This window comes from Felis catus, chromosome A2, assembly GCF_018350175.1.
Source record: "Felis catus isolate Fca126 chromosome A2, F.catus_Fca126_mat1.0, whole genome shotgun sequence".
Classification (NCBI taxonomy): Eukaryota; Metazoa; Chordata; class Mammalia; order Carnivora; family Felidae; genus Felis; species Felis catus.
Genome location: NC_058369.1, coordinates 155,104,989 through 155,129,686, shown reverse-complemented (window position 1 = coordinate 155,129,686; position 24,698 = coordinate 155,104,989). Strand labels below are relative to the sequence as shown.

The following is a 24,698-nucleotide window of genomic DNA, read 5'->3' as shown; positions in this document are numbered from 1 at the left end:
GCAGTTAGATTTGTCTAATCCAGCTGTATGCATGCTTCACCTTAGCCCAAACTGAAAACATTTGGTAACTTTCTCTCTTTGCTTGGAACTCACATAAGTCTACTTTTCTTGAGTGCTGAGCTTCTGAGTTCTGGGTACTTTCTACTTGCCTCAAGTAGACACTTCAAGTGTGTTTGTTTTCTAACCAATGTCTTCTGGATTGGAAAGAAGCTGGGAAAATCAGTTTGCAATGGAACATCCATAAAGTCTTAATCGAAAGGAATGAATCTCTACGGGTTGAATTCAGCAACTCTGACAGGATAATAGGGGAAATATTTTGAGGCTCAATGACTTTCCTTATAACTCTCAAATACACCTTGCAGGCAGTTGCTTCTTTGGCTGTAGGCAAAGTTGACTCAGCTTCCTTTATGATCTCTGGAACCCCAGCCCCTTCTTTTTTGCTTCCTGAGGGCCCATGGAATGTCTCACAGGCACTCATGAGTGACCCAGCTTGTGTCATGCCCAATCTCCTGTGTCTAGGCGTGGACCCTTCTTCCTCCACAGAGCCAGATGGCCTCCATAGGTACCCCAGGTGATCTTTAAACGCCCCTCCCCTCCCCCCACACGCACACACACAGGCTACCCAACAGAAAGACTGACAGACACATGTACCCCTTTAATTATAGGAGAAAAATCAGTGTCTGGAACTGAGGTGAGTGAGTAGCTCAGTTTTCTACATTTGATATCCAAAGACAGAATATGTTGGGAAGCCAGAGTCAGACCATCTTTTACCCTTGTGTCAAGATCATTGTCTGATCTGGGCAAAAATGTATCCTGTCGACTCCCAGCTTGCCCAGAGTTAAGCCCTTTGCCAGCTGCAGTCCAGAATTGCCTTGTCTTTGGCTTCTCTTAGATGCATCCATCCTTGGCCTGCAGTTGACTGGAAGAGGGGTGAGCCCTAGACCCCCTTTTCTAACAGGCTGAGTTGCCAAAAACTGCTATCTTTTTCTTCTCCCTGGCCTGAAGGGAGGACGGGGTGAGTCATCTTCATGGCAAGCTCAGGGAAGAGGTTTGCTTCCCTCAACAGTGGGGAACAAAGCGGTCCCACGGCTCCCCTTCAGAAGGAAATGAGAGTAGGATCGAGCTGGAGTGGGATCAGGACAGGAAGTCCTGACAGTGACCATTTTTTCCATGGTATCCAGGCCTTCCTTGGGCTGTGCGTCTTATCAGGAGGGCTTGTCAGACCAGTTCAAACACAGTATCAGATGCATTTCCTTTGGTAGTTTTGTTTTCCTAAAAAGCATACTATAAAGTTTTAAGATTACTCTTGTACATGTACTTGTATATATACATATATTTTTCTACGTAAACTGTGAAAGTTATATTTGCTATAAAACATTTAAGCAATAAGAAAAAAGAATAAGATGAAACATGAAAATTGACTGCATACTGTCTCCCTCCTTAAAGGCAATCCCTGTTTGGTATATATTCCAAATAGCCTCAGACTTTCTTCTTTGCCTGTAATATGTTTGCTTGTTTGTTTACAGAAGTGGAAACATGCTATCATAATTGAACACTCGTTTGTGAGAATAATTCTGTGGGGGACCTACATAGTCCTACTGTTTCTTTGCATGGATTGCCTTCATTTGTTTAACAAATTACCTGTTTTTGAGCCATTGGTTGCTTCTGAGTTTAGCCACTACAAGCACTCTGGGTCACTTGTTCCAATAGTTCTGTAAGATAAATTCCCAGAAGTGCAATTGCTAGATTAAAATAGATTTCAAAGCCAAATGGATATTGAATATATTTGTGACCAGTGACGTATAATTTAAAAATGAGATCCTGATGCTCAGCCTTAAAAACAAAAACAAAAACAAAAAACAACTGTAAAATGTATTATTACCTCTCTCTCCCTTAACCCAAGCATTACCACCCCAGCTCCCCACTGAATGTACTCTGAATTTTTATGTAAGTTAATACAAAAATTAAAATTCATAGTGTGGTACATTCATAGAGGCAATCTACTATTTTGAGTTATATTAAATTTTTTTTTAAATTTTTTTTTCAACGTTTATTTATTTTTGGGACAGAGAGAGACAGAGCATGAACGGGGGAGGGGCAGAGAGAGAGGGAGACACAGAATCGGAAACAGGCTCCAGGCTCTGAGCTGTCAGCCCAGAGCCCAACGCGGGGCTCAAACTCATGGACCTCGAGATCGTGACCTGGCTGAAGTCGGACACTTAACCGACTGCGCCACCCAGGCGCCTCGAGTTATATTAAATTTAAAAAGGCAATATATTAACATTATGATCTCTAGGAGATTTTTTTATGTTTTGTAGTTTGTGATCCAACAAACTATCTTAATTTTTGTCTCTTGGTTGGCTGTTGGTTTCATGTTCCCACAACCTCGATCCCACATAATCACGATTCCACATATTGTGTAGGCGGGAACCTGGGATGGGTGGGGTGGGTTACACACAAGAGTCAACCCAGTGCAGTAATCTAAAGTACCTCCCTCTTTCTCCCTCATTCTTGCTTCTCAGAAAAAAATGTAGTCAGGGTTGTGTTTGACTTAGCAGCAAGTTCTCTGCAAATTCACTATGGGGAATGGATAGGGGAACCATAAGACACAAACCGGGCCACTTTGAAAGTAAAAAGGGAGCACTTAAGATAAGTTGTTGGGGCGCCTGGGTGGCTCAGTCAGTTAAGCAGCTGACTCTTGGTTTTGGCTCAGGTCATGATCTCACAGTTTCATGAGTTCAAACCCGCGTTGGGCTCTGTGCTGACAGCGAGGATCATGCTTGAGATTCTCCCTCTCTCCCTCTCTTTCTCTGCCTCTGCCTCTCTCTCTCTCTCTCTCTCTCTCTCTCTCTCAAAATAAATAAATAAATAAATAAATAAATAAATAAATAAATAAATAAATAAATAAAAAATAAAAAATAAAAAGGTAAGTTGTTAATTGATCTACAACAGGCCTGCCCTGGGACTATCCCTGGAAACCGCAACTTGCGGACGCCCCGGGAAAGGGTGAGAGTTGGCCATTATCTGTCCGTTCTCCCTGCTGGTCCAGGGGCATTGACACAAGCAGAAATGAGTTTGCACCATCCCTCTGCCCCCCAGCCTTTCTTAGCCCCCCTAGAGTAGAGCCCGAAGTGCAGGGAAGGAGGAGGGGTCAGCTGGATAACCCGGTGCTACATGTGAACTTCTCATTCCCACTAAAGGAGTCAGAAGAGTTGGACACTCCTGTCCCTGCCTACCCCCAGCTCACCATGGGAAAAAAAAAATCACGACTGCCTTTTCTCAGCAAATTGGAACCATTAAAGCGGGACACTTCTATCATTTTGTCTGTGCTTGTCATGTCCCTGTGAATTACAGGCTCAACCTCCCTGGATGTCCCATTTGTATGGGATCAGCAAATCGGGATTAAAACTCACCTTGAGTGGTCAGGGGAGATGTTAGTTGGGGGAGAAGCCACAGAGCACTGATCTGATCACTGGGCAGGGGTGACGGGGACACCTGAGGTTTAGAACTTGCCTCCCCTACAGCTGGAGCAGGCCAGCTTCTCAGCCACAGACTCGCCCAGGGTGGAGACTGGGAAGACACAGAGGAACTTCTCGAAGCAGCTTGCCGGTGCTCTGGGCTTCTCTGCCAGAAAACGTCTCCAGCTCTCTGGGGGCGCAGGGGCGTTCTCTGCTTAATACTCTGACTTGCGGGTGAGAGTGGTTCAGATGTGGGATGAAGTGTGTGGTCATCCAACCCCCAGCAAAGCTCCCCGGCATCTTGTGGCCGCTGTCGTCCTTTACATCTGGCCCATTTCACCATCTGTGTTGGTGACAGGCAACAAACACAACAAACACACACAAGCTCCCAGGACATCAAAAAGAGACCAGTGCTCTCTGTTTACCCTCCAGCTGAACTGGTGCATCTAATGGGGTGAAAAAATGTCAGAGAAAATTAACCCCCTAATGCCTCCCAGAACATGGAGACTTAGAGGTCTCAGCAGTGCCGAGGGAGGGGCACAGAGGCTCTCCTTTCCCCTGAACCCTGGATAGCCCGGATCCCGGGCCTGGGGCAGAGAGGAGGGAGTTGGGGAGGGAGTCAAAGAGACAGCTTCTTTGGTTCAGGCTCCAGGTTCAAGCTGCCAACCTCCTGGAGGAAAAGAGAAGGAGGGGGTTTCAGGATGGGGACCTGGAACAGCAGGAAGAGCCCCCGGGGGCAGGTCCACCAGCCACAACCCCTCCCCCCAAGTCCCTGAAATCTGGCTTCCTTCCCTAACCCTCTGCTGAGACCTTATCCTAAGTTTCTAATGAAGCCCGTTCACTGTTCTTTAGCTCCCTAGTGTGTGCGACACCCTGACCCAGGTCAAGGTTGATGGAGAACTGATGTGCACTGATACACTGTCCACTTGTCAGAATGGCTAATGCTTCTGAACCACTTAGTAAGCAGTCACTGCCCAAGCTCCCAGTGTCCCACATTCCTGGGAACCCCAACCGCCCCAGATCCAGCCATCACAGGGTTCACCATAAGGCCAATTCTCATTGGCTGGTGTCCCAGCCACAGCTTTGTTAAGTACTCTGCGTATTGCCTCCCCACCTGAGACACCACAAGATTTTGGTTATTCTAATTATCTGTAGAAAAGGAGATCTTCACTGATTTTCTTTTTCTTATTCAACTAGCATTTGTACCTCACCCATAGTAGCCTAGTGTGGGTTAGGCACTGCAGAGGAATAGAAAGAAGCCCAACCCTCATGTCCTACCACTGTCTAGTTGGAAGGCCCAGATGAGGACACATAAAAAGAAACTGAGTCAGTGGGGCACCTGGGTGGCTTAATGGCTTGGGCATCTGACTCTGGCTCAGGTCATGATCTCACGGTTCGGTTCGTGGGTTCAAGTCCCGCGTCGGGCTCTGTGCTGACAGCTCAGAGCCGGGAACCTGCTTTGGATTCTGTCTCCCTCTCTCTACCCCTCCCCCTGCTCACTTGCTCTTTCTCTCTCTCTCAAAAATAAATAAACATTGAAAAAATTAAAAAAAAAAAAAGAAACTGAGTCAAGCTGAGTAATAAGGGCAATGTAAGAGTTCCCCGTGCCTATTTCTTCACTCTCTGCACTTTTCTCTCGGGGATCTCCTTCATGCTCACAGGTTCGTGGGCTCCCTCCCAGATTTACACCCCCAGGGGTGTTCTTTCACCAGACCCCTAAATCTTTCCCTCTGACTGCCTACTCCACATGGCTCCTCTTGAATGTGCCATCTTAACCCCATCATGTCCAAAAGAGTGTGTTTCTCCATTCTGTATTCTCTTTATTTTCCCAGGTGAGCAAGTCTTAACTCCTCCTCCTTCCTTTCAGGACATCCCCCAGTGTAAGCCCCCAAGCCATTCCATCTTCTCCTGGCTCACATCCCATCGGTCCCTGTGTCCCAGGTGGGAGTGTACCTTCCTGCCCTTGCCTCACCTGCAACCTTCTCCTTTCCCAGCTGTTGGAACCCAGTCTCCTCTTAAGGGCCACCAGGTCCGACCTCTTCTTTGAGGCAGTCTGTGGCCATTCCGACTTCCATTGCCCACCTCTGCGTTCCTCCAGTTTGCATTTGTTTGGTAACATCCACCACTGTAGTTCAAATTTAGTCCTTAAACTCGTGAACCGTATGTCAGTCATTCCCTGGACTAATCTTGTCGTTTGATCGTGAACAACTGCAGTCTTTTACTGCCATTCGGTTGTTTGGGTTTATAGCTGTTATTCCTCCCGCTAAGAGGCAGGGACCATCCCATATACTTGTGTATTTCCCAGCATCCCCCCACCACCCAGCACCTCACGCTCTTTGATTCATCTTACTGATTAAATTCAAATCTCTCCGTGCTGGCCCAGATGAGCTAAATAAAGTCATAGGGGAAAGACCATTTCCCTTTCTCAAAACCTAGCTAAGTAAAAATGAACACGTTCCCAGGCATTGCACAACTTGCAAGTCCCAAACACCAGAGACAGATAGTAAACAAACAGAGCCAGGGCCTCGGAGTTCAGGGAGCCAGAAAACGGAGGGGGAGGGGAGTCAGGATGAGCCGGCTGTGCTGATCTCAGTGGGCTCCTCCTACTTTCACATCTAGCTCTGAAGCTGAGCCTGAGCACGTCCTTGTTCCTACTGAAAAGGAAAAGGGGTCAGCTCCCCTTCCAATGTCAAAACCAACTCACACAGATTACATTGTAACAGCAACTCCGTGCTTGGGAGGGTTTTGCAGCTTTACCACACTTGCAGACAACTGAGGCTGGGTCAGTAGCCCTGCAGATGAGTTGAGGAGGTATTATTATCATCGACTCAAGCTCCTGTGTTATTACTCCTGTTTGTATTATTTGGCAGAGTTAAGCTCGCTTTATTACAGAAGGGACGTGTGGAGCACTTTTTACAGGACATGTGCTGTGCTGAATGCTTTACAGGTGCATTCTCATTTAATCCTTACTTGCAGTCTTTCAAAATAGGTGCTACAATTATCACAGTTTTACAGAGGAGAGGGCTAAATCTTTGCAAAGTAACTTGTCCAAGGTCCCACAGCCTCAAGTGACAGAATGGGAATTTGAGCCTGGGTCTATTTGCAAACTCTTTGCTTTTAACGCCATCTCTCAGGGCCTTTCCCCGAACGGGGAGCTGTGGCAGAGAGGCCTGGGCCCCCTTCTCCCTCTCTGGGCTCGGGAGCCACGGTGCCGGCCCCGGGAAAGGGGGTGCGAGATGACGTCTTCCTCTAAGATTGCTGCCTTTTGTCCAAATGTGCTGGCCAGGAGCCAAGCTGGAAACTCTCTGCTCATGGAAAGAAAGAGAACAGAAGCCAGCAAAAGAGGGTGGGAAAGGGTCTGAGGGGGAGGAAAGGAAGAGGAGGGCAGGAATTAGGGAGAGAGGAGGTGGGAAAGTGAGGAGTTTGGGGCAGCACAGCTGGAGTCAGAGATGGGTGTCAGGAAGCAAATAAAATGTGCCTTTCAGGTGCATCCCTTCAAGTGGCTACCTTCAAGTGGTGTGGTGCGGCAGCCAGCCCTGGGAGGCACAGGCCCCTGGGAGGCACAGGCCCCTGGGAGGCACAGGCCCGGGGGCTCTCCAGGTGCCCAAGGGTCAGGACAGGTGGGGCAGGGGGCCCTGCCTCCCCTCCTCAGTATTACTGTTCTGTGAGGTCAGGTTACAGTGAACATCAGGAGAGCATTCAGAGGAAAAATAAGTCACAAAATGGCGGCCTGAGGGCTGCTTCTGGAAGTGGAAGAGAGGGCCAGGCAGTGCCTTGGTGCCAGGGTGTTCATGGTGGGCAGGAAGGAGATGGAGGGGAGGTAGGAGAGGGGATGGATGCTGGGTACTTGGAATAAAATCCAAGTAACACTTTTACTGAGTAGCTACTCTGTATCCAGGAGGAGAAGGTCTGTACCCTTCCCCCACCCCCCCCCCCGCATTTATTTGGGTGTTAGGCACTGGACTTTTGAATCTGACAACCTGGATTTATTCAGCATGCATGTGACCTTGGGAAAAACTTACTCCCTCCAGGCCTCAGTTTCCACATCTGTAAAGGGGAGGCAATAGTAGGGTTGATGTGAGGATTCAACAAAACAATCCATGTAGAATCTTGCCTGGAGAATAGTAGATGCTCAATAAACGTTAGCCATGAGTTCATTATTGCAGTTGGAAGTGGCAAACATGTGGACCTTGGGTAAAAAGTATTTAAATAATAGTCAAAGCACACTTATTAGGTGATCAAATGTAGATAAGTTAATAACTGCTCTAGAAATTCAGAAGAGCGGGGAAGAACTTTAGTTTGTGGGGTGGTCACAGTAGGTTCTGTGGAAATTTCAAACTAGATTTTGAGGGCTTGGTGGGAATATAATAGCAAAGGAAAGGGAGGGTGACAGCCGAGGGAAAGAACATGAACAGAAGTGCGGGGACGGGAACGTGAACGTTCCAAATTGCTGAAGTGCAGGAGTATTTGCCACTGGACTATTGTAGCTCCTCTTGCCCGCAGTGTAAACTTGGGCGACGTATTTCATTTACATCCACTTCAGCTGCAAAAACAGCTGACCGCCAGGATGCTGCATCCAATGGAAGGGCGTCTGGGTGTCACCTAACAGCCGCCCTCTCTGTCTGCGTCTGGGTGGTTTCTTGCCGGGTCCCTCCTCTCCGTGTTTCAGTGCCATACTTACCCTGTTTGTTTACTTCTCAGTCTTTGTCTTTCTTTCTGATTCTCTGCCTCAACTTCTATCTTACCCTCAGTCTCCAGTTCATTTCTTTTAACCTGCTAACACTAAGTCTCTTTTCCTCCCTGGAATAGGGCAGGGAAGCTCTGAACACTGTATCTGTTCATTTGTCTTTTTAGAAAAAGAAAAAGCAGGGGCGCCTAAGTGGCTCAGTTGGTTTAAGCATCCGACGCTTGATTTCGACTCAGGTCATGATCCCATGGTTCCTGAGATAGAGCCCCACGTTGCTGTTTAGGATTCTCTCTCTCTCTCTCTCTCTCTCTCTCTCTCTCTCTCTCTTCCTCCCTCCCTCCCTCCCTCCCTCCCCTGTGTGCATGCGCCCTCTCTCTCTCTCTCTCAAAATAAACAAATAACTTTAAAAAAGAAGAGGGGCGCCTGGGTGGCTCAGTCGGTTAAGCGTCTGACTTCGGCTCTGGTCATGATCTCATGGTCCGGGAGTTCGAGCCCCGCGTCGGGCTCTGTGCTGACCGCTCAGAGCCTGGAGCCTGTTTCTGATTCTGTGTCTCCCTCTCTCTCTGCCCCTCCCCTGTTCATGCTCTGTCTCTGTCTCAAAAATAAATAAACGTTAAAAAAAATTTTTTTAAATAAAAAAGAAGAAAAAGCATTCCATGGGAGCCAGTGGCTAAAGTTACCTTGCATCTGTAGGGCAAATGCTTTTGTTTTTGTCGCCGTTTAAAAATCTCTCAACATCCTAAGACCAAAAACATTTCTCACTTCTTAAAGAACAAAACAAAAACAAAACAAAACAAACACCAACCACCAAAACCCCACTAACCTCAGAAATCTCTCTGGGTTTCTGAAGAGGTGGGCTGACCAAGAAGAGAGGAGAACCACCTTCATCAAGAACACGGAACTAGTAGACCCAGGTTCTTCTTTCCAAAGAAACAGGAGTCATCTGGGGAAAGGAAAGGAGTGTGGAGCTGGTGAGTGAGCCCTGGACGGGGCCACGAACCCTGGGTCCTGCTTCTGCCTTAGCCATCACCCAGCAGGGTGTCCAATAAGGTGAGCCACAAAACTCTTGGGCCACAGTGTCATCGTTTCTAGCCCCAGCTCCTCCCCACCCCCGCCGATCCGTCCCCTTTCTGTGTTCATATTTAGTAGCTTCTCCAAGCCAGGGGCCTTTCTGACTTCATTATGTGTCCCCTCCCCTTTTTTTCTTTGAATTTCCTCACTAGGCTGGGGCCTCCTAAAAGCACTGTCATTTACAGGCCGGATTCCCAGTACTGACTGGGTCACAAGGGTAGAATTGCTGAGGCCAGGAGGATGTGGAAGGCTGGGTCAGCCCGTGCAGGCGTCATTCCCAACAGGGTCCTGGGAGAAGGGGCTCAGCATTTCCTGAAAGGAAGTGACTCCCATAAATAGACAGAGGGATGGGAAAAGGATTCGTCCATCCCTTCCCTCCTGTCAACTCGGCTCTTCCTTCTGTTGTCCAGACTATGCAAACTCTTGCAAATGTTTTTCATTCAAATGTGTCCCTGCCAGTGGGGGGGGGGGGGGGGGGGGGGGGGGGGGGGGAGATGTGATATCTGCTTTCTTGTATATATATCGCAGATCTAAAATAAGAACTGAAGAAGGCGTACGTGCCTTTTATTTGTTCATTTACCCACAGTAACCTCTCATCAGTCCATTCCAATAAAAAGCTGGAGTTTTTCTCAGTGGGGTTTTACTGTCAAGAAAGGAAGGAGAGTGTTCACCTTCTGATTCCATGTCCTATTTCAGGGTTCATTCAAGGGTTCAGCAGCTCTCCTGTAATAAGGCTTATAATATGCTCTTCAGCTTCTTGGAAAGGTTAGGTCTCAGGATAACTTTACTAAGAAGTTTCCGGCACCTCCAGTGCCATGAAGAGTCTTCGCAGGGACAGAAAGGGACTTCTTGAGAGCTGCTCTTCTGACCCTCCGTCGTGTAACGGGAAAGATCAGAGAGCACCCAACCTCCTGCGCCAGGCTGGAGGCAAACCCAGTGGGGCTTGCCCAGCTTCAGCCATACGGTTGCAGATTCATGTTTAAAACTCATACATACAGTAGCTTTACTTTTTCGCTTTGGGAAAGTAGTTGAATGTAGCAGCTGAACACAGATTGAGCAGGACACTGCATGAAGACGTCTGGTGGCACCCATGGGCAGAAGTGCAGCCTAGCCTCAGGAGGCGACTGGATCCAGGGGGTGCCAGGCCATCTTTGCACTGGCATCCTTCTCTCCAACAGCCCAGCCCTCCTTACTCCGCAGAGTGGAAGATGGCCACCTCACAGCACTCGTTTCTGTCTTCCAGGACACAGATTGACGCCACTCCCTAGGAGTGAAATCTGATTGGTCCGACTTGAGTCAGGCCTCCTCTGGAGCCAATCAGCTGTGGGTGGGGGTGGGCTCCTCACTCAAACATGGCTGCCAGTGACCCTGGGACCCTTCGAATGAAGGATGGGGCAGTTTGTAGAAAAAGGGAACTGCTTGTGAGGTAGGCAAGCTCGCATAGCGCCTGCCGTATCTACTACTTGGGTCATGTTTCTTTAGCCATTTCGTGTTCATTTGTTTTACCATTGTATTCATAAGTATCCTAGTTTCTGGGATTCATTCGCCAAGTACTTTGCCAGAGATACTGCTTGTGAAGGAGGAAGTAACGATATTCTAGAGCAAGGGCTCTGGGGCTAGACAGGTCTCTTAAAATCTAGGCGTGCCTGGGTGGCTCAGTCGGTTAAGCGTCGGGTCTCGGCTCACGTCATGATCTGGCGGTTAGTGAGTTTGAGCCCTACATCGGGCTCTGTGCTGACAGCTCAGAGCCTGGAGCCTGCTTCGGATTCTGTGCCTCCCTCTCTCTCTCTCTGCCCCTTCCCCATTCACACTGTCTCCCTCTCAAAAAAGAGTAAACGTTAAAAAAAAACCAAACCCTTAAAAAATATATAAAAAGGGGGCGCCTGGGTGGCTCAGTCGGTTAAGCGTCCGACTTCAGCCAGGTCACGATCTCGCGGTCCGTGAGTTCGAGCCCCGCGTCGGGCTCTGGGCTGATGGCTCAGAGCCTGGAGCCTGTTTCTGATTCTGTGTCTCCCTGTCTCTCTGCCCCTCCCCCGTTCATGCTCTGTCTCTCTCTGTCCCAAAAATAAATAAACGTTGAAAAAAAAAATTAAAAAAAAAAAAAAACCAAACCCTTAAAAAATATATAAAAAGGGGGCGCCTGGGTGGCTCAGTCGGGTAAGCCTCCGGCTTCGGCTCAGGTCATGATCTCACGGTTCCTGGGTTCAAGCTCCGCGTCGGGCTCTGTGCTGACAGCCTGGAGCCTGCTTCGGATTCTGTGTCTCCTTCTCTCTCTGCCCCTCCCCAACTTATACTCTGTCTCTCTATGTCTCTCAAAAAATAAATAAATGTAAAAAAAAAAAAAAAGTTAAAAAAAAAGAAAAAATCATGTACCTGTTGGTACATGATGCTAGATACTTAGATTCATCCTTCCTCCCCCATCCCACCTTCCTTCCTTTCTTTTTTTTTTTGGTAATAGCTTTATTGAAGTATAATTCACTTACCATAAAAATTCATCCATTTAAAGCCTACAATTTCATGGTTTTTAGTGTATTCACAAAGTTGTGCAACCACCACCACAGTGGTTTAGAATATTTTCATCACAGGGAAGAAGAAACCCATACTCCTTAGCAACCACTTATCTACTTTCTGTCTCTATAGCTTTCCCTGTTATAGACATTTCATATAAATGGACTCACGATATATGGGCTTTTGTGACTGGCTTGTTTTCATTTAGCATAATATTTTCAAGGTTCACGTTGTAGCAGGTATCGGGACTTTGTTACTTTTAGGGCTGGGCAATATTTCATGGTATGGATATACCACATTTGGGTTATCTCTTCATCAGTTGATGGCGTTTGGATTATTTCCACTTTATGGCCATTCTGAATAATGCTGCGATGAATGTTAGCGTAGAAGAACATATGTGGACATATGTTTTCATTTGTCTTGAGCGATGCATTATTTCTGTAATTAGGTTTGCGAAGAGCTTAAATCAATGCCTGACAGATCACCGGATGTAGCAGTGCTAATTTCTTTACCCTGACCTTCTCAAAGGTTATGAATGAAAGCTATTTCCTGCTTGCTGCCCTTAGAAGAAAGTCAGGCTCCCTAAAAGGCCTGACCCCTGGGGGTCAGACTCTGAGGTTACTGTCCCCAAGGGGTCCTGGCATCACCAATTAGCAGATTCTTGCATCAGGTTGTGAGAGGTCTCAATCCTGGGTGGTTCTAGTTAAAGATACTGAGGGAGCAGATAAGGAGGTTTGAGGACCAAACTACAGAATTTGGAGTGGAGAGTTACGAAATCCCTATCCTGTCTCTTAAAACAATCATGATTCTGGGCAAGTCTCTGAACCTTGATTTTCTCACCTTCAAAATGAGGATAACAGTAATGCGTCTGGAAATTGGTGGGAGGGAGTGGGCTTCTGTATGTTATCATGTGTGTATACTATGGGTGCTGCACAATGTATTGTAAGCTCTAGGGCTGTCCCAGAAAAAGTCAGATTTTTGAAAATCCACTGAAATCACAGTGGGTTCTGAAGGCAGTTGGAGCCCCTCTGGGGTTGGTGTTAACCGTTCAAGGCTGCAACCCATCATGGGAAACCCATTCTTGCCTGCAGCTGGTTCTCTGGCTCAGAGAAAGATGCGGGTTATCCTCCTGCAGTTCACTACTTCTGCAAGCACATCGGATTTTCTCTCTTTTTTTTTTTTTTAACGTTTATTCACTTTTGAGACACAGAGAGAGACAGAGCATGAATGGGGGAAGGTCAGAGAGAGAGAGGGAGACACAGAATCCGAAACAGGCTCCAGGCTCTGAGCCGTCAGCCCAGAGCCCGACGCGGGGCTCGAACTCACGGACCGCGAGATCATGACCTGAGCCGAAGTCGGATGCCCAACCGACTGAGCCACCCAGGCGCCCCATGGATTCTCTCTTTTTAAGTAGGCTCCATGCCCAGCGTGGGCCTTGAGTTCACGACCCTGAGACCAAGAATTATATGCTCTATTAACTGAGCCAGCCAGGCGCCCCAGGCACATCAGATTTGCGGGGTGATCTTACACGAACACCTTTGGGCTGTTTGGTTATTCCAGCATCATTTATTTAAAAAGTCCATCTTTGCCCTAGTGATTTAAGATGCCACCTTTATCATATATAAAGTTATTTTTTTTTAATTTTTATTTATTTTTGAGAGAGAGAGAGTCTAGACAGAGTGCAAGCAGGGGAGGGGCAGAGAGAGGGAGACACAGAATCCAAAGCAGGCTCCAGGCTCTGAGCTGTCAGCACAGAACCCGACATGGGGCTCGAACCCACAAACTCTGACATCATGACCTGAGCCAAAGTCGGAGGCTTAACCCACTGAGCCACCCCGTCACCCTTGCCATATATAAAGTTCTATGTGTGGTTAGGTCTAGCCTTTCTATTTTGTCCCACCAGTGTATTTATCTATTCTTATAGCGGTACCACACTGTTTTAGTCACAGAAGCTTTAGAGTATGTTTTAATATATGATCGTGGTCCCCAAACCCCACCTCCCCACACACATTCTTTTTTATTGTTCTTCTTTCATTTTTCTTTTTATTTTTCTTCTTTCATTTTTCTTAGCTCTTCTCGCATGTCTGGTATTTAGGTTTTAAAGCTTTCATTGTCCTCCTGGGAGGTCCTGGTGGAGGATCAGAGTGGGTTGGGGGTTGAGTTGTCTTTTGCACCTGGCTGTGCTTACTTACTTTAGTAAACTGGTTTTGTAAGATTCTGTTTTCTTTCAAATTCATGAGCATTTAAGACTTCTAGTGCCTGGATAGAACTTACTTTCCCTAAACCTTCCAAACAGCATTTTAAAGCAGTCTTTAATAGAGTGTTAGAACTTGGTAAACTTGGATGAAGGGTTTATAAGACTTTTCTGTAATATTCTGGCAACTGGGGGCACCTGAGTGGCTCAGTTGGTTAAGGTCCAGCTCTTGATTTCAGCTCAGGTCATGATCTCAGGGTTTATGGGTTTGAGCCCCGCATCGGGCTGCACAGACAATGCAGAATCTGCTTGGGATTCTCTGTCTCCCTCTCTCTCTGCGCCTCCTCCATGCATGTGTGCGCCCCTTCTCTCTCTCCCTCTCTCTCTCTCTCTCTCTTTCTCGAATAAATAAAAAAGTATTCTGGCAATTGTTCTTCAAACTTGAAATCATTTCTGAATAAAAAAAATCTGTAAGGTCATTAGGCTTAGGGTAATATCTTCGTAAAAGCTTTCAGAAAATCTGCACAAATCGTATTCACAGATTCTGCCTTGGGTCACATGTTGATTGACCCCCGCAGCGGAATCCAGCCACTCAGTTCAGTGGAATCGGTGCTGCTTTTCACTCAGTGGTTTGTGCCTCTTTAAGTGTTTAGTCATCCTGAGATTATGCAAACATCTATGCAAAGGAAATTCAGCCCATCCTTCAAGCCCAGGCCCACAAAGGATCTTGCCTTCACTCTTTTGTATCAGAGACACTCTTGTGCGTCTTTCCCTCCAGCTTTATTGAGATATAATTGACCTACAACATTCTGTAAGTTTAAAGTATGCAACATGATGATATGATATACGTATACATTGTGAAGGTCAGTTAACACATCTGTCACCTCACAGTTAACTTGTGTGTGTTTGCAGTGAGAACATATAAGATCTACTCCTTTAGCAACTTTCAAGTGCATAGTACAGTCTCGTTATGTGCATCTTCTTTCCTGTACAAGAATGAAAACTCTCAGAGGGCAAATCAATCTCTTTATTTTATATTTCTCTCAGGCTTCACTCTCGGTTTCCCTTGCAAAGCAGACACAACTATTAGTTGGAAGAATGAATTATAGGATTATTTTCCTGTTAACCATATGTTTCCATATAATCTCTCTTTGGACCCAGGGCAACATCTGTACTGGGAAGTGGCAGGCCAGAATACAAGGCTTGGTGGTCACTCAGGGAAAGGCGGTGATGAGAACAGTGTCACTTGCCCTTTCATTTAGGAGGTAGCGGTGCCATAACAAAACAAGTGCTGGACTGATGGGTTCGGGCCAGCCCAGTGCCCAGCCACACTTGTGGCCATAAGGCAACCAGAGCCTTTTAAGGGGCGCCACAGGGCAGACTCAGACACCCACAGACAACAGGGTTTACATGTTCCCCATTATTTGTGACATTAATAGTAATGTGTGCTTATTATAGAAAGTTTGGAAATCTGTTTTTTGTTGTTGTTGAATTATAGGTAAGTATAGAGAATGGGTAAAAAAAATCATCCCAAGTTTCTTACCCAGTGACAACTGTTAATCATTTGTTACATTTACTTACAGTCATTTTCTTACACAGTTTTGGAAATTCCTTTTTAAGTTTATTTATTTTGGGGGGGGGGGAAGGAGGGAGAGAATCCCAAGCAGGCCCTGTGCTGTCAGTGCAGAAACCATCACGGGGCTTGAACCCACAAACGTGGAGATCATGACCTGAGCTGAAATCAAGAGTAGTCGCTTAACCCCCTGAGCCACCCAGGTGCCCCTTTTACACAATTTGGAATAGGAATAGATTCTTCCTCCTCTTTTTTTTTTTTTTTAATATCTTATTCATATTGGACACAATATTTTTAATTTATTTTTTTAAATAAGAGCTTTATTGAGATATTTCACATAGAGTACAGTTCACCCGTTTAAAGGGTACAGTTTAATGGGTTTTGGCATATTTACAGAGTTGTGCAACCATCATCACAATCAATTTTAGGACATTTTTATCACTTTAGAAAGAAACCCCCAGCGCCTGGGTGGCTCATTCGGGTAATCATCGATTTTGGCTCAGGTCATGATCTCACTGTTCATGGGTTCAAGTCCTGCATCAGGCTCTGTGCTGGCAGCTCAGAGCCTGGAGCCTGCTTCAAATTCTGTCTCCCTCTCTCTCTGCCCCTCCCTTGCTCATTCTCTGTCTCTCAAAAATAAATAACATTTAAAAAAATTGAAAGAAAGAAACCCCATACCCATTAGCAGTCACTCCTCTTTTTCTTGCCATATGCACCCTTGACCTAGGCAACCACTACTCTCCTCTCTGCCCTTACAGAATGGTAGTCTCCTTAAACATAATTTCATGTGCTCTATGATAGCCCATCAAATAGCTATGTTATAGGGGCGCCTGGGTGGCGCAGTCGGTTAAGCATCCGACTTCAGCCAGGTCACGATCTCGCGGTCCGTGAGTTCGAGCCCCGCGTCGGGCTCTGGGCTGATGGCTCAGAGCCTGGAGCCTGCTTCCGATTCTGTGTCTCCCTCTCTCTCTGCCCCTCCCCCGTTCATGCTCTGTCTCTCTCTGTCCCAAAAATAAATAAAAAACGTTGAAAAAAAAATTAAAAAAAAATAGCTATGTTATAGCTTATGTTACCATTATATGGTCTGACATTTGAGTTATTTATACACCCGGGCACCCCATTTAGGATTATTTCTTAGGATAGATTCTCCAAATACAGAAGTATATCATCACAGACCATTAAAAAAAAAAAAGAGAGACCCACAAAAACGTTCAGTCTCCCTCCCAGCTCACTCAGCAAGCTGAGTGATGAAATTCGGCATGGCTGCAAAGCAGTGTAAAACACTTGTTGATTTGGAAGAGCTGACGGAGACAGACCCTGAAAACAATGAGCTAGAGTCTGTTTCTAGACTGAATGAGATAGTATGAAGCCACAGTTGTCGCATAAAAAGCACCAGATTTGGGTTCAAAACCTAGACCCGTTCCTGGCTCACTCATGAGTTGTTGTATGGACTTGAACAAATGACCTAACCTGATTGAGCCTCTATTTCCTATCAGAAACATGGTAGGCACTTTGGCATTGACTTCCGTAGAGGTTAGAAGTAAGAAGCGGCTTCTGGTGTAGCCCAGAATAGAGAGAAAGAAGAGCAAGTTTAAATATTTGGGAGTTGAGGGGCGCCTGGGTGCTCAGTCAGTTAAACGTCCGACTTTGGCTCAGGTCTTACATGATCCCGTGTTCATGAGTTCGAGCCCCACATCAGGCTCTGTACTGACAGCTCTGAGCCTGGAGCCTGCTTCAGATTCTGTCTCCATTTCTCTCTGCCCCTCCCCCACTCACGGTCCCTCTCTCTCTCTCTCTCTCTCTCTCTCTCTCTCTCTCTCTCTCTGTCTCAAAAATAAAAATAAACATTAAAAAAATATTTGAGAGTTGAAAGAAGTTGGAACTTGACTCCTCCCAGTTTGGTGACCTCTAATACACAAAAGGAACAAAAAAAGCTTAATTTTTGTTTTAATGAGGATAATACCACTGCATTGCAGGTTTATTATTTTTTTAGTAGGCTCTCTGCCCAACGTGAGGTTCGAACTCAACAACCCCCAGATTAAGAGTCACGTGCTCTACCAACTGAGCCAGTACTTTTTTTCTTACAAGAAAATATATTTACCAGAATTCAGATTCTTAAATCATATTTTGGCAGTGTGAGCATATTTCATAGCTTTTATAACTCATACTTTGATGATTTGTGGCAAACCCGTAGGAACTTTTTCCACAGCGGTGACACGGGTAGTTCTCAAGCATTCCCCCGGGAGGGCTGGCAGCACTAAAACCTTATACACTGTAGCTTAGTGCTCATATGCAAGATGGCCACCTAATTGTACTTTATCTCTTTTTACCTCGACAAAATACACAACCTAAAGGCAACATATGGAAGTATTTCTACATTGTGAGTGACGGAAAAAGCATGGGTTTGCAAATACTGTCAAGTGAAAATGTGTTTCCATTCTACTAAGGTGGCCAAATACATCGCTCTGTACATAAGAATGTTCTGCAGGTGTGAAACTCGGGTTTATGAAAGGAAGAAGAATAAAAATCTTTAGCCGCCTCTGGCCACAGGAGCATCACAAAGTGTGTTCCTTCCTGCAATGTCAGGCTGTTCTGGCCACAAATTCCCAGTGGCTTCATTTGTCAGACAAACTGACAGGTGCAGGTCAGGCAAATACTGACCAAATTGTTAAAAGAAAATATCGTCAGTAACTGAGGAGTCAGACCCACAGAAAGTCTTAAAATGACTCAGATTATGCTTTTGGGCTTGAGGCCTCCTTTAGCGTGAAAATGAGCTTTTCATTTTCAAATGCTCATTGGAGCATTTACCCCTGGGTTCAAGGGACAGAGGCAACTAACTGTGGGCTGATAACTCCTCCACCAGATTTTGGAGCTGCTCCGAAATAGGCGCAAACGGACACACTGGAGTGAAAGGCTGCCTTACAAAGGAGAGGCCATAGGAGAGTATTTCTGTTGCCGACTGACGATGCAAGAGGCAGACAGATAAATATGGTTTAGCAGCTCTGACACCGTCCCATGACTTCCCTGGGGAGCTTAGAGATGCATATTCCTAGGCCCTCCTGGCAGTATGATTCACTCTGTCTGGGGTGGGGGCCAGATCTCCTCATGATCTGCAGTTGTTCCTGCTTTTTGTTTTTAATTTTTTTTTTTAATGTGAAACCTCATAGGTTTTTTTTTTTCTTTTCTTTTCTTTTAATTTACATCCAAATTAGTTAGCGTATAGTGCAACAATGATTTCAGGAGTAGATTCCTTAGTGCCCTTACCCATTTAGCCCATCTCCCCTCCCATGCCCCCTCTAGTAACCCTCTGATGTTCTCCATTTTTATGAGTCTCTTATGTTTTGCCCCCTCTCTGTTTTTATATTATCTTTGTTTCCCTTCCCTTATGTTCATCTGTTTTGTCTCTTAAAGTCCTCATATGAGTGAAGTCATATTATATTTTTCTTTCTCCGACTGATTTCGCTTAGCATAATACCCTCCAGTTCCATCCACGTAGTTGCAAATGGCAAGATTTCATTCTTTTTGATTGCCAAGTAATACTCCATTGTATATATACACCACATCTTTATCCATTCATCCATCGATGGACATTTGGGTTCTTTCTATACTTTGGGTATTGTTGATAGTGCTGTTATAAACATGGGGGTTGCATGTGTCCCTTCAAAACACCACACCTGTATCCCATGGATAAATACCTAGTAGTGCAATTGCTGGGTCATAGGGTAGTTCTATTTTTAGTTTTTTGAGGAACCTCCGTACTGTTTTCCAGAGTGGCTGCACCAGCTTTCATCCCCCCCCCCCTTTTTTTAAGAGAGAGTGCTAGGAGAGAGAGGCAGAGGGAGAGAGAGAGAGAGAGAGAGAGAGAGAGAGAGAGAGAGAGAGAGAGAGAAATAGAGAGGGAGAATCCTAAGCAGGCACCACACACAGTTCAGAGCCCAAAGTGGGGCTTGGTCCCATGACCTTGGGATCCTGACCTGAGCTGAAATCAAGAGTTGGATGCTCAACCGACTGAGCCACCCATGCACCCCTTATAATGTATTTTTTGATGGAGATAATAGCTCACATAAAATTTACCACTTAGAAGTGTACAGTTTTGGGCATCTGGGTGGCTCAGTCCATTAAGCATCCGACTCTTGGTTTCGACTCAGGTCATGATCTCATGGTTTGTGAGTTCGAGCCCTGCATCGGGCTCTGCACTAACAGTGCAGAACCTACTTGAGATTCTCTCTCTCTCATTCTCTCTCTGCCTCTCCCTTGCTCGTGCTCTCTCTTTCTCTCAAAATAAATAAGTAAACTTTTAAAAAAGTGTACAGTTTAGTGACTTGTAGTATATTCACTGTGTTGTACAACTGTCACCGAATATTTCTGTCATCCCCAAAAGAAAGCCTTACTTACATATCGGCAGTCAGTCCCAACTCCCCTTCCCTCTGTGGACTTGCCTACCCTAGACATTTCGTATGAATGGAATCATACAACCTGTAGTGAAGACTACCTGGCTTCACCAGACTGGCTCCCCAAGTGGCAGTGGAGGAAAGAGCAGACAGGCAGGCGTGGGCAGGATCCTGGAGGAGCTGCTCTCCCCCTTCCTTTCCCTGGTGAGAGCGTGCAAGCGCCCAAGCACGAGCAGGGGAGGGGCAGAGGGGAGGTGCCAAGCAGTCTCCAGGCTATCCGTGCAGAGTCTGATGCAGGGTTCGATCCCACAATCATGACCTGATCTGAAACCAAGAGTCGGACACTCATAACTGAGCCACCCAGGCACTCCAGAGATACTTAGTTTTTAATTAATGATTTCACCTTTTAGTACTCCAAGGTCCTTAAGGAAAGTGTTTTCAGAGATCAAGCTGGAACTTCAAGCTTAGTGGATTAACGTAAGGGAATTAAAAAAAATTTTTTTTAACGTTTATTTATTTTTGAGAGACAGGGAGAGACAGAGTGTGAGCAGAGGAGGGGCAGAGAAAGAGGGAGACATAGAATCTGAAGCAGGCTCCAGGCTCTGAGCTGTCAGCACAGAACCCGATGCGGGGCTCGAACTCACAAACTGTGAGATCATGACCTGAACTGAGGTCGGACACTTAACTGCTTAACCGATTTAACCAAGGCGCCCCAACGTAAAAGAATTTTAAAATAATACAGGTTTTTGATCCGGTAGTGTCAGTCTGGAGCAGTTACATTTTCTGTGGGCCTTTGAGACTGACCAGAAGCATCTCACTAAAAAATATATTCATGTACCACCTGTTATTTAGCTTCAGAATTTTGTCTAACATTTTAAATTGAATTAAAATGATCAGTACTAATTATTAGTACTAATTAAGCCCGTCTGATGAATGTCTCCATTGTATTTTTATGGAAAGCAATTGAGTGAGAAAATGTGTTTTTATTAGTCATACATTCATTATACCTCCTGGAAACCAGTCTGGATCACAAGGCCAGATTGCCCAGGAAGAAATAAAGAATGTTGGGTTGCGTAAGAAATCACCTGAGGCCTTTGCTTTACTGTATTGAAATGCAGCTTCCAGGCCATTGCCCGGACAGTTGGTTTTGGTACATTGGACTGGTGCCCAGGGATCTACCTGTCTGACGAGGTCCCCCGGTTCCCAGATTCCCAGCGGACCACACTTGAAATCGCTCCGCCTTGCAATTCCAGACCTATAAAGTGATAGTGAAGTTATGGTAATTTTAAGTCAGAGAACTTCCCATCAGCAAATTAGGCTGGGCTTGTCACCTAACTAATGACTTTTAAACAACACAGGTGAGGGGCGCCTGGGTGGCGCAGTCGGTTGAGCGTCCAACTTCAGCCAGGTCACGATCTCGCGGTCGGTGAGTTCGAGCCCCGCGTCAGGCTCTGGGCTGATGGCTCGGAGCCTGGAGCCTGTTTCCGATTCTGTGTCTCCCTCTCTCTCTGCCCCTCCCCCGTTCATGCTCTGTCTCTCTCTGTCCCCAAAATAAATAAACGTTGAAAAAAAAATTTAAATTAAAATTACATAAAGCAAAATAAGCCAGGGTCCTTCCATGGACCAATGATATTAATAGACTAACAGTGAAGAGTAAGATGAACTTAATTCTTAAACATCTAAACACAAATACCTAAGTTTCATGTACATTTAAAATGTACTTACTCTTGGGGCGCCTGGGTGGTGGCTCAGTCGGTTAAGCGTCTGACTTCAGCTCAGGTCACGATCTCGCGGTCCGTGAGTTCGAGCCCCGCGTCGGGCTCTGGGCTGATGGCTCAGAGCCTGGAGCCTGTTTCCGATTCTGTGTCTCCCTCTCTCTCTGCCCCTCCCCCGTTCATGCTCTGTCTCTCTCTGTCCCAAAAATAAATAAACGTTGAAAAAAAAATTAAAAAAAATAAACAAATAAATAAACAACACAGGTGAAAAGGGAAGGGTCATAGGTTTTTGGGGGCCGCATTTTCCATTCCTCTGTGAATTCAGAAATGCCAGCACGCTGACTGCTGAGTGGGGGACGTTCTTTGCCTTCTGAGTTCCAGCCCCTGAAGCTTCTTGGAATATGACATCAGCTATTTCTCCAAAGACCATGCGTTTAGCGCTCGAAGCTGTTACTGCCCCATGGGAATCGTCTTCACTTCAGTACGGTATTAAGTGCTTCTTGTGACTTCAACCTCAGAGTCCATATGTGGTTCTCCATGCAGGAGACACAGTGGCCTTTGTCCCTTTTGGAAAAGCTCTGGCTTTCTGGGAAGTAGAGGGAAATTGTTCTCTTTGGGGAGAGCTGGATGCCAGGGCCGATAGTGACCCAAGCACAGTCCTGGGTGTTCTCCCTGAGGGCACACTCCCTGTCTTCCTCATCCTTGAGGCCCAGAGCGTCCTGCACAAAGCCTGGCACCTCGTTGTAGTGCCAGGGAAAGGGGGTGCCAGCTTGAAAGAAGAGGGTAGGTGGACAGAGCAGCTGCTCACGGGGAACAAGGCTGCATCCCTGCGGTCGGTCTGTGTGGAGGCAGAATGCAGGCATGAAGGGGGTGGCGGGGGCGGCCACTGTCCTTGCCGTCTGACAGGCCTTGCGCCAGATTCAGGACAGAAGGGCAGTGTCTTTCAGTCCGGCCAAATGGAGGGGCTCCAGAGTTTTGTTTTGTTTTGAATTTTTTAAATTGTAGTATAGTGGACCAGAAGCTTTGTGGAACTTACGAGAGGGGCAATGAGTTCCTTCCTGTCTCTGAAAGGCCCTTCAGTGCTCTTTTCCATAACAGGAGAGGAGAACCCTGGGTCTGGCTTTCTCAAAGAGCTGGGCTTGGGGCGCCTCGGTGGCTCAGTTGGTTGAGTGTCCGACTCTTGATTTCAGCTCAGGTCATGATCCCACAGTCGTGGAATCGAGTCCCACATTGGGCTCTGTGCTGAGCATTGAGTCTGCTTAAGATTCTTTCTCTCACTCTCTCTCTCTCTCTCACTCTCTCTCTCCCTGTGCCGCCTCTCCCCCACTTGTGCTTGCTCTCTCACTCATTCTCTAAGAATCTTAAAAAAAAAAAAAGAGCGGGGCTTGCTTCCAGCATGGCCATCCCCCAAGCTGCAGGGTGCCACATGACTGGTAAGGGGCAGTTGAGGTCTGTGCGCAGGCCTGAGCCTCTTTCCTCCTCCCCAAACGCACACCTTCTTGGACCAGTCTGTTCCCTTCCTGTATTTTCAGCTCACCAGTCCTACCCTGCTTCTTTTTAATTTGTTACCCACACTCACTCTCCTTTTTCTCTTCCTCCTGCTGGCCTCCCTCTCCTTGTTCCCGGGAGTTATATGGATGTCTTGAAGCCTAGCCCTTTGATTTCTTGCAGGAAGGGGATGCCCAGGCCAGGAGTTTGGGCAGCCCACCCTGTCACCTGGCAGATAAACTCTCCTGGGAGGGGGGATGGGAATCTCGGAACTTTAGAGGAATTCAGAGGAGGAAGTCCCTGGAGGGTCAGTGGGAAAAAAATGTGAATCCCCAATATCTCAATACTCCTTAAAACTCTAGTCAAAGAGTTACCTCGTCCCCCTCGGGAGGGACGGGGACGAGGTAAATGAATTGCATAGCCCATCCTGTTGGCATTCTCTGATGGGCCTCATCTTCCAAACCACGTCCACCTGAGCAATGTCCATTTGTCCTCGTGTTGAGAGACCCAGAGTTCTATAGGGACTTGCTGTTGAAATCATACATTTTATTTTATTTTATTTATTTTTAATTTTCTTAACATTCATTTATTTTTTGAAAGACAGAACATGAGTAGGAGAGGGGCGGGGGGCAGGGGGGAGACACAGAATCTGAAGCAGGCTCCAGGCTCAGAGCCGTCAGCACAGAGCCTGACGTGGGGCTCGAACTCAGAAGCTGTGAGATCATGACCTGAGCCAAAGTCGGACGCTTAACAGACTGAGCCACCCAGGTGCCCCGAAATCATACATTTTAATCAGCCACTTCACTTCAGTTGAATGTCAGGCTCTGGCATATCGTGCAACCACCATGGTGCTGAGGCAGCTGCTTTGGTATCCACATGGTCCTGATTATTTTTCAGGTCTAAGGTGCCCCGTGGGATTCCTGGGTTTGCCAGAACCACCTAGTTTCCCTTAGACAGATGACCCTAGGGGTTACATGTTTCCTCCCCTGGGTTTGTGGCCGCTGGGAGAGGTCCTTCCTGCGTGGTTCCAAAGCCAAGGACGCTGTGGGTGCGTGCTTCTCGTGAGGGCCAGCGCAAAAGTACCTCTGTGCAGATGTTTCTGCTTTGGCACCTAGTTTATTTCTTGTTTCAAGTAAAGTAACAACTCGTTTCTTCTTTGGGGACTTTTAGCTCATTACGGGTTCTTAGGCTGAAAGTGTCACGTTGAGCTGGTATCTGTTTTGCTTACACACACACACACACACACACACACACACACACACACACACGCGAGATTGGCATGGGGTCTGGAGGTGAAGAGGTTGGTATGGGGTCTGAGTCCAAGTGGACCTCGGGATTCTGTGCCCTTGTGCCCTCCCCTGGGTCCGGGATTCTGAAGGGTGTGTTCCAGTCACACATACCCCCGCCCCACTCCGGGCTGGACTCTATCAGGGATAAATAGTTCAGGGTGTGGGCCCTAGATCTGCCGTGGTGACTCACCAAGTGTGCATCCCTGTTCCCCCAGGCGACTTGGAGCTCCTCTTGGTGCTGACATGATGACAGTGTGCAGGCCGGCCAAGGGCAGCCACAGCCAGACTGAAAACCTGAGCTACAAATTGGCTGACAAGTAAGAG

The 24,698-nt window shown here is 46.7% G+C and overlaps 1 protein-coding gene and 1 long non-coding RNA gene across 8 annotated transcripts in view; one reads left to right on the top strand and one right to left on the bottom strand.

The window, feature by feature from the left end:
- Positions 1–24,698, top strand: part of DENND2A (DENN domain containing 2A) — a 105,648-nt gene that overhangs the window by 5,207 nt on the left and 75,743 nt on the right. For 2 of the 4 annotated variants that reach the window (XM_023250632.2, XM_045052851.1), the window contains exon 2: positions 24,590–24,691. The exons of 1 other annotated variant lie outside the window; for it this stretch is intronic. In XM_023250632.2, coding sequence (XP_023106400.2) covers positions 24,618–24,691 — 74 coding nt within the window. In that variant the 5' untranslated portion in view covers positions 24,590–24,617. Of the gene's footprint in view, positions 1–10,553; positions 10,643–24,589; positions 24,692–24,698 lie in introns of those variants that run through there. One more of the 4 variants, XM_019825902.3, reaches the window with a different exon arrangement.
- LOC109497649 lies at positions 636–24,698 on the bottom strand. Of its 4 annotated transcripts, XR_006594648.1 has the most exons (6): positions 9,888–10,020; positions 8,969–9,088; positions 5,431–7,647; positions 3,414–4,128; positions 1,642–1,833; positions 636–1,284 (listed from the first exon to the last, which is right to left on the bottom strand). It is a non-coding gene; the product is annotated as an uncharacterized LOC109497649 (long non-coding RNA). The 4 variants fall into 4 exon arrangements; XR_002153997.3 differs by lacking the exons at positions 5,431–7,647; positions 9,888–10,020 and adding an exon at positions 24,565–24,698; XR_002153996.3 differs by lacking the exon at positions 5,431–7,647.